At 33.1% G+C, this 10272-nt stretch overlaps 1 protein-coding gene across 1 annotated transcript; it reads left to right on the top strand.

Moving 5' to 3' along the window:
- The first annotated feature begins 8887 nt into the window (after positions 1-8887).
- LOC114715250 (putative F-box protein At3g21120) lies at positions 8888-10258 on the top strand. The gene is made up of 2 exons (XM_028900044.1): positions 8888-9248; positions 9348-10258. The coding sequence occupies exons 1-2, from the start codon at positions 8912-8914 to the stop codon at positions 10079-10081; spliced, it is 1071 nt and encodes a 356-aa protein (XP_028755877.1). The 5' UTR covers positions 8888-8911; the 3' UTR covers positions 10082-10258.
- The last annotated feature ends 14 nt before the right edge of the window (positions 10259-10272 follow it).

The following is a 10272-nucleotide window of genomic DNA, read 5'->3' as shown; positions in this document are numbered from 1 at the left end:
GAATTTCAATAAATCTCTAATTAAATCAGTCACCCCCCAAAACATCTCAAAATCTTAGTTAATCTTTTTAGACCAAAATGAAATTAAAATTTAAAAGTATAAATATATTAATACCCCCTCTTTTTATTTTTTTAAAAAACAAATATTAATTGTCGTGGAGCTCCAACGTGCCGGTTGCCAGACCTTCGACCTCCAATTGCCGGTCATTGGAGCTTCGGTGACCGAGGGATTTTCTTTTCTTTCTTTCTTTTTATTTTAAAAATAAGGTGGCCAAAGACATGTTTGAATTCATGACATTTTGGCTCACCAAAAGGAATGTAACCACCAAATCAACTAGTCCACTTACTTATATGATGCAAAGAAAAATATACATAACAAAACAAATACAAATATCTAAATGTAAATGAATAAGTGAAATTTCACTTGTAAGTTGTTGAATTTTACTTGTTCATTTACATTTAGACATTTGCATTTGTTTTGTCACATATATATTATATATATTTGTTTGCTTCATATGATTAAGTGGACTGGTTGGTTTGGCAGCTATATTTTTTTTGATGTGTCAAAAGGTCATGGGTTTAGACCGTCTTTGGCTACCTTAGTTTGAAAAAAAAAATCCTCTGGCTACTAGAGGTCAAAGGTCTAGCCACCTGTACTTAGGTAGCTAGTGCCGGAGGTCAGAGCTTTGGTTGCCGATGACAATTAATATTTGTTTTCTAAAAAAAATGAAAAAGGAGGGTATTATTGTATTTTTATCCTTAAAAAAAAGTTCAACCTCTTTTCCACCCAGATTAAAAGGTTCAATCACTTCCAACTATTATGATGAAATTATTTAAATTATTAAGAGTGACATCTCAATTAATAATAATGATTTAAAACTAGTGCTTGGAAATTAGATAAATCCTTGATGCAGGGGTGACTGGGTACGTTGGAATTTGAATGTAGAAGCAGGGAAGGAGTTTACAAAAAGAATTTCTTGGCCCATACTCTTTGATTATGTCTATTGGGATCTTTGAACCTCCAGATGCAACAATGTGTGGGGAAGAGGAAGCATCTATAAGGCATGATGCAAATGCGAGTTTGTTTAGAGCCTGTTGGGATCAAGGCTTGTTGATCAATGGCGATATCAACAAGAGATATGCGAATACAACACATGAAGCACTAGAGCCTTGCGGGGAATTTTTAAAGCTTGAGGTTGATGGATCTGTCCTAAACAATGGTAGCAGCGGCTGTGGAGGCTTCATTCGAGGAAGTCATGACTCTTGGCCAGTGGGTTTACATGTAAAGTCAGGACTTATTTGGTAAAGGAAAGGAGGAGAGGGCAAGGGAGAGGAGGAGGGAAAAAATTTTAATAAATTTAATTTTAAAAAAATTAAAGAAATGAGGTTTTAAAATTTTAATAAAAAGAAGACGTAGTAATAAAAACTAATTAAAAGCTTTTGAATTTATTTTTTTTAATTTTTTTAAATTGAATTCATTAAAAAAAAATTTCTTATACCAAACGGATCCTTACAGTAGTGCCATCAGTTATGGTTGAAATGATTGGAATAATACAAGAACTTAAGATCGGTGGAAGAGAGGGCACCGGAATATTTCAGCTCAACTCGAACTGTGAAAGCTATCAACTTGATGACCAGGGGACATGACCCCATCACCCTTTCGCTGATGTAATTGAAGAGGCTGGACTTTTGATGTGTAAAAACTAGCAAGTTTTTGTCACTCGTGTTCATAGGAAGGAAAACAACATGGCTGGAAAGCTAGCTAAGATGTCCCAGACGTTAGTGGCAGGTTGCTATAGAATTTTTCATCCTCCACCTTTGTGTACTGGAGAGGATGAAGTAGGAACACAAGTTCTGTTCTGTTCTGCTGTGTAACTTATTTTGAGTGATGTTTTCAGTGTCTAATTGAAAAATTAGATACATAAGAAGTAAATGATTTTATATTTCTGACATCTTGCATTTGAATATTGAATCAAATACAGAATATTTAATACGAACGAATTCTTTTTATACTGATTTGTTTCAATGAAAGCGCAAATATATGAGTGCATAAACAACAAATAATTATTTATCAGAAAATATGTAGTAATTCTTTTCATATTGAATGATTTTACGGACACTGTTGGAAAAAATGATTTATTGATACGAGTCAGAAAAAGGGGAAAAAACCGATTTGTTAATAAAAAGAATAATTTTATGGCAGAAAAACAGTACTTTTCTGATAATATAAATGAGTAAAATAGTATTGAATACTCTGATATTATTTTTTTTTTTGTTGAGTAATGAATTCAGTTTTTATTACAAAAAGATATTATTTTTTACTCGCATCTTATGTTCTAATTGACGTAATGGTATTTTTCTTCTGCTGTTCTACACCCATCATAACTTTAGTTATACTCGTGTAGAAGTGTATCCATTAATCACTGGGTCTTGGAAGGAAATAAAAGTTGGGAACTGTATTTGGTATGAGGGATTTGGGAGGGAGGAGAGGGAAGGAGAGGGATTTTAATCATTTTTTCTTATTTGGCAACACACAAATTTTAGGATGGGAGGAAAAATTTTAAAAAAATTCTCTCCCCTCCCCTCCTCAACCTCCCCTCCAAAATTGGGAGGATTTGGAGGAAAATGGTAATATTTTACTATTTTGTGACCATTATGCCCATATTTTGTCATGTTGTGATCATTATGCCCATATTTTATTATGTTGTGACCATTATACCCATATCTTAAATAAAATAAGAACAAAATTGTCCATATTAAAATATTTTTCCCTCCCCTCTCCTTTTTTTTTTTATAAATCCAAACAAGATAATATTAAATCCTTCCAATCCCCTCCCCTCCCCTTCCTTCCATTAAATCCCTCCTCTCCCCTTCCTCTTATTGAGCCAAACATACCCTTAGAGGTTTAGGGTTTTATTACCCTCCACCTGTCACTGTTAATGGAGTTATATGCTGATTTGGAGATAAGCCGGGCCCGGGGGAGGAAGATTATGATTGGATGATAATTTCATTTGACCCAGCAATGGAATTGTTTTCACTGATACCGTTGCCTGCTTTATTAGACTTTGGTTCACAAGATAGGCTCACCGTATGAGAACGAACTTGGTATACTTTCTCATGCTGTGATTGGGAACGATGAATCTTCTGTGATTGATTTGTGGGTGATGGAGGAAGGTACAGATGCATCTGGGGAGAAATGGGATTGGAGTAAGATATTATATTATTAGCAACTTTGCAGATATGGTTCCATGCTGCATTTGGTTAGATGAGATTGTTTGCAAAGTTGATCACCAGCCCACATACGATGAAATAGCTCTATATCTGTTGAATCTTAATACTCTTCAATTGGAGAAGTTTGCTACCTGCAGACGTGGCTGTTGTGTTTCAATTACTTCTAATCATGTAGAAAGTCTTGTACCCGTTGGCGACATTCATATTGAAGACTCTTGATTCTAAATCTTCAAATTTTCTTGTTCAAGGACTTCTGGGGAAATGAGATCATCTGACTCTTTTTATGGTCATTGATGCATGTTATTTCTTTTTCCTCTCGCCCTTTCATGCATACCGAAACAGATACAATTTTTTTTTATTTTTAAATAAACTAGCATTATCTCCCTAAAATACATTTACTAATCATATATATTAGTTAAAACTACCATTTAATAAAACATTTAACATGTGCACCTACCACAAGGGCTAACTGAGAAAAAAAATAGATAAATATGAAAGACAAAATGAATTGGGATCTTATATTTATGACTAAATTAAAAATCAAACTAGTTTTTTATATTAAGAATTAGAGGTAATGTGCATATATGTTTGTGTGTGTGCCATCGTTGCGGACATTCATCACAAGTTTTATCAAAAATGCATCAGTCTAATGTAAATACGTATATAATTGCATATTACCATTTAAAACATGGAATTTTCTAAATTTTTAGTTTGATGCCTTGATGGCACATAATCGCTTTGAAAACCTGACTATGAATCCCCATAATTTATATTTATATGAATATTTCATTGTGTTAATTTATTTAGTTATTTTAAAGAGAGCTTTTAAATAAAGTTTAGAAAAGTTATTTGCATGTAATTTGAAGTCAATAAAATTCATTGATAGAAAAAATTTTAAGGCGTATCTTCTCGCTTTTCCTCCTCCGAATTAGCATGGACTGCAGTAAAATTTAACAATTATTTTATGTATTATTTTGCACTGCTTCAACTGAAGGGGGCAAAGGCTAAGTGCTAGCCAAAAAAAATTTAAAAATAAGGGCTTAGTGGTTCAATGTCACATAGTCTTTTAACATCCAAGAGGGCAATATTGTAAGAGTGCCCATAGTTTTAACATTCCATTTCGATCTAATGGGGTGACTTAGGATTTTGGAGGTCTTTTTTTTTTTTTTTTGGGGAACCGAAAAGCTTAATATCATTAGAAGAAGAACGTAATACAGACACTTAAGCAGAAACAGAAAAGAAACAAAGACCAGAGCCAAACGACACCACAAAGCTACTGAGACAAACCAAATAAAGACAATTCGCCTAAACTTGCAGGTTGAAAGTGAGCAGGCTAGTTTTTATTCCACCATGATCAACAAAAAGAGCAATAGAAGGTGGTTGTCCAAAGACATGCTCTCCGAGTCCGTCTTCTTTGACGCCAATACTGTAAAAAACAAATACAGCTTCAACAAACCCCTCTATGACAGAAGGGTGAAGACATGTCTAAATTTGATAACAAATACCAAAGAAACAGTGATCATGGTAGAAGCAAACCCCAGTACAAACAAAAATAACCCACAAGAAAAGGTGAACACATATCAAACAAGACAACCACAAAAAGAAAAACAGAAATAAGTCACAGTGCTTAATCCTAACAACAAACATGGGAGACCTCTGCTCCAAATGCACACCTAGAGATCCCCCCACCCATGGTAGCATTGAGAAAAAACCCTCATGGTGCTTTCATTGATATCACTGCCTGCTTTATTAAACTTTGGTTCACATGATAAGCTTACTGCGTATGAGAACAAACTTGCTATACTTTCTCTTGCTAAGATCTGACAAGATAGATCCTCTGTGGTTGATTTGTGGGTGATTAACGAGGGATGGTGTTGGAGCAAGATATTTACTATTAGAACCTTTTCAAATATTGTTCCATGCTGCGTTTGGTTAGATGAAATTGTTTGCGAAGTTGAACATCAGCCTAAACATGATAAGACTGCTCTATATCTGTTGAATCTTAATAGTCATAAATTGGAGAACTTTGCTACCTGCAGACGTGGCTGTTCTGTTTCAGTTGCTCCTAATCATGTAGAAAGTCTTGTAGCTATTGGCAACATTCACATTCAAGAGCCTTGATTCTAAACCTGAATCATTACTTTGCAGTTTTTTTTTCTTTATTCAAGGACTTCTAGGGAAAATGAGTGCAGCACAATTTAGGATCTGTTTGGATCAACAATCGGAAAAATAACTTATTGTCAATTTGACTTTTGAAAAAGTAAAGTTGGGTAAAAATTAAAATGGATAAGCTGAATTGTATTTGGATTGGAGTTCAGAAAAGTTAGTTTGTAAAAATGAGATTGGTAAAAAGTTGTTTAGATTATGATTGAGTAAAAGTAAACTTGTTTATAAAATTACCAAAATGGTTTATAATTTTAATAAATAATGAAACATTATTAAAAAAAATAATTTTACATAATACAATGGATTTAAATTAATTTAATATAAAGAAGTGAAATTTAATAAGTGAATTAAATTTTAAAACTTTAGAGAAATTATAAAAAACATTTTAAATATAAAGTGAAACATGATTTAAAAAAATAAATTTACATAATACAATAATTTAAATTAATTTAATATAAAGAAGTGAAGTTTAATAAGTGAATTAAATTTTTAAATTTTAGAGAAATCATAAAAATTATTTTAATAATGATTGAGTAAGTAATTTTAGTTTGTAAAAATTATCAAAATAAGTAAGACTTTTATTAAACAATAAAAAATAAAAAAATATCAATTTACATAAGATAATAATTTTAAATTATTTATAAGCTCCTGTTGATCTCATATTTTTTATTATTTATTATAAAGACATATTTGAAAATAAAAGCATATTTCTATGAGCATATTTAAAACAAAAGTATATTTTTAACTTATTATTACTTTTAAGTAATTTAATTAATTTTTTGTTATCTATAAATTAGTTATTTGAGGCTTATAATAAGAACCAAAAGAGATAATAAATTCTTAACCTTTTCTCTCTCCATGTTTCGAAAGCTATAAGTTATAAGCTGTTAATTTTAGCTTATAGCTTATTGTTACTTTTCATACAAAAGCCAGATTGCTCAATCGCCAAGCCAAACAGCACAAATTCTTCAAACAGACTTATGCTTAAAAAAAAAAAAAGCTTATTTTCTTTCAAACGCTTAGCCAAACAGACTCTTAGATTATCTGACTGTTTTTGTGGTCCTTGATACCCTTAAGACTCAGCACCAGATTCCTCTATCATGTTGTATTTTCCTGTTTCTATTATCAGGTTTAGTGTTCTTTCTATGTTGGCAACATCCACATTCCTAAAACTTAATCATTACTTTGGAGATTTGATTTGTTTAAGGACTCCTGGTAAAAATTAATCCAGCACAATGTGAATCGATTTACAGCAACTGTTTTTTTTTTTTCTTTCTCATTTTGCATTTGTGCCATATATCAAATTTATTTACTTTCTCACGTACCCTTTAGTTTCATTTTTCCTAGCATTTTATTTACTCCCCCTATCCTGTTCATGCTTCACTTTTATCATGAGAAATGCATTCTTCCGTCCAACAATGTGAAATAATATATATGGCAATGGATGATGAGAGAGAGTTTCTATACTCAACAATGCTATAACACATCTTTAGAAGACTTTATGTATTCCAATTTCCAAATCTATTGTTTGGCCAAAAAAAAAAAAAACTCGAGCACTATTTACCACAATTGCGTTTCCCCTCACAACTGTTCCAATGATGTAGTTATACCACATCCTTGCATTAAAACGCATTCTTGTGCAGACGTTCAAATAAATGAGACGTCATATTTCAACAATTAGAACACTCAATATGTGCGTGTGTGTGTGTACACACATATATATATATATATATATTTTTGCTGACAATATCAACTATCAGAAGTTACAAATTGAGGTAGCAAAGAGGGGAGAAATAGTTAAGAATTGGTTTTTGCCTCCGCAAAGTTTAAGGATGCTTCAAGAGTTTTTGGGTGAAAAATTTTAACTTGCATGGAGAATTGTTATAAAACGATATGTATGTATGTATGCATGTGTTTATGACAGATACAATTGCTGCGTGTGGCTATATGTATAAATACAATTGTTGTGGATATTCATCACAAGTTTTGTCAAGGGCATCAGTCTATATGTAAATATGTATATCATTGTATATGACCATTTAAAACATGGATTTTCTAAATTTTCAGTTTAATGGCACATAATCGCTTTGAAAATTTGACTATGAATCCCCATAATTTAGATTTATATGAATAATTCATTTGTGTTGATTTATCTAGTTATTTTACTAAAGGGAATAGAACATAATAGGGAGCTTTAAAAAAAGTTCAGAAATGTTATTTGGTAAGTCTCTAGAAGTCATTTATTAACAAAACTTTTGAGGGGTATATTATCACTTCTTTTCTTTTTTTTCCCCGTTTCGGATTAGCTAATGCGGTGTGGCAAATAACTGCTTTTGAACGTCTAAAGTTTAACAATTATTTTATGTAGCATTTTGCCCTGCTTCACCCAAAGGGCCTAGTGGCTTAGTGATCACATAGGACCCGTTTGTGATAGCTTTAAGTACTTTTTAATCATAATTTATAAAATACTACCTCCGGTCCTAATTATAAGACCCAGTTGACTTATTTAAAAAGATTAAGAAAGTAAGTTAAGTTAGTTATTTGTAATAAATAAGTGTTGTCATTCCTAAAATATCCTTGCTAATTAAGTATATTGGCTAGAACTATAATTATTATAAGGATTATCTTGGAAAAAAATACATAAATATGAGAGACAAAATGGATTGGGGTCTTATAATTAAGACCAAACAAAAAGTCAAACGGGGTCTTATAATAAGGATTGGAGGTAGTATGAAGTAAATATGTTAAAAGAATTCTGTCTCAACTTACGTAAACTGTGCTTGTAAATAATTTTGATCGTGATGCCAAACAAAGCCATAACCTTTTAGCATGTAAGAGGTGGTGTGACCAATTTTGTCAAAAGCATTCCAGCCACCGGCGGGAGCTCTAGTGGAGTGACTTTCCCTTTAAAATGAGGGGCAATTTTGTAAGAGTACGCATATTTTTAAATTCCATTTTGATCTAACGAGTGATTTAATGAGGATTTTGGAAGTTGGGACCACTGGCGTATGCATATTTTAGAAGCATTTATTTGTAATTTTCACACACTATTATACCATAGGAAAAAAAGAAAAAAACAGAGAATTATAACAAAATTGAAAAAAAATTACGTATAAATTTTAATAACAAATAAGTATTTATCATTTTTTATTTTAAAAATTGTTATTTGCGAGTTGCTTTGCTGTTATTACTGTAACTTTTTAATAATTATATTTTTTAATTGGGATTTTATAGCCACTCTCTGTTTTTTTTTTTTTTAAAAAAAAAGCAAATGCCTGCACTTAACTAATGATAAGAACGCCATTAATAATGCACACTGCGACGGGAGCGAGCTCACCCAATCGTCAGAAGTGCAAACGACGCAGGCCTTCCCGCGCACAAAGCGATCTCTCTCCCTGCCCTCATTAATCAATGCCTGAGAGCATGAAGAGAATCTAAACCCTTCAACTGTCCCCTTTTATTGGAAGGCTTTTCTTCGAGGGATTTGTTCGTCACAGTCGAGCACTATCAAGCCGATGATCATGGACGACAGAGTCGCACCATTTCTTCCCGAAGAAATCATAAGAAACATTCTCAAACGTCTTCCTGTAAAATCCCTGATGCGATTTCAATGTGTGTGCAAACATTGGAAAAATCTCTTCAAGTGTCCATCTTTCATCGCTGACCACTTCCACCACTCCAGCCATCAAAACCCTCTTCTTCTTCTCCAACCGGAACGCGAAGGTCAATATATTTCTCATTTATATTTGCTCGATCGTGAGATGCAAGTTCATGATCTTTCGAACTTGTTTGATGCCATGCGGATCATAGGTTCCTGCAATGGCTTGCTCTGTGTTGAAATCGATGTGCAAGGTATACATCCTCCTCTCCTTTTTTTGCTTAATCCGGCGACAGGTGATGTCATAATGTTGCCCAGGACTGTTGATGATTTTGAATGCGAATGCCGTTTAGGATTTGGGTTCAGTCCCATGGTTAATGATTACAAGATAGTGAGAACTTATGCTGAGTATAAGGATTCGATTTATCAAGTGGAAGTGTATTCATTAAGCACTAGGTCATGGAAAGAAGTAGAATTCGATTACATGGCGGGTACACGATTTGTTAATGATGCTATAACTGCTAATGGATCTATGTTTTGGATTGGGTTACTAGAAGATTGGGAGATGGGAGGAGATGATATTGAGGTGGTAGTTTCATTTGACATAGCATTGGAACTGTTTGAATTTGTACCAATACCTGCGTTAGGTAATAATGCAATGTTTCATATGATGGTGTATGAGGACAAACTTGCTATACATTCCCTCGTTAGGGATGCAGACCCTGGTTGTATATTTGATTTGTGGGTGATGGAGGAGAATATTGGTGCATCTTGTGGGGAGAGACGAAGTTGGACTAAGATATTCTCTAGCACCTGTTCAGCTGTTGGCTTGTTTATTCCATTTCCATCCATTTTTTGGGGGGATGAACTTGTCTACAACATTCATGAACTACCTGGACTTGATGGTGAAACCAAAAGTGAAGCTGAGAATGGAGCGAGGACAGTTCTTTATTTGTTAAATATCAGTACTAATAAATTCAAGATATTTAACACCCGTAAATGTAGTACTTGGCCTGCGCGTATTTTCAATTATGCACAAAGTCTTGTGCCTGTGAGTAAAATCCCCATTGAAGAGCCTTCATCCTAGGTATTCTTCATTACATTGCGGGTTCACTTTGTTTAAGCAATTTTGGTGGAAAGGAGTCCATGGCAGATTGACAGCTTAGATGATTCTGTACCTATGGCTATAATCCTTTGATGCCATTTAAAGATGCTATCTAGAATGATGAATTTAGATTTTTAATATATGATGTTTTTGACTTTATTTGACTTATCTAT

The sequence above is a fragment of the Neltuma alba genome, unplaced genomic scaffold (genome assembly GCF_004799145.2).
Source record: "Neltuma alba isolate B1F8T4 unplaced genomic scaffold, ASM479914v2 tig00011579_pilon, whole genome shotgun sequence".
Taxonomy (NCBI): domain Eukaryota; kingdom Viridiplantae; phylum Streptophyta; class Magnoliopsida; order Fabales; family Fabaceae; genus Neltuma; species Neltuma alba.
The sequence above is the reverse complement of the archived record's forward strand: the minus strand, read 5'-3'. Positions and strand labels throughout refer to the sequence as shown.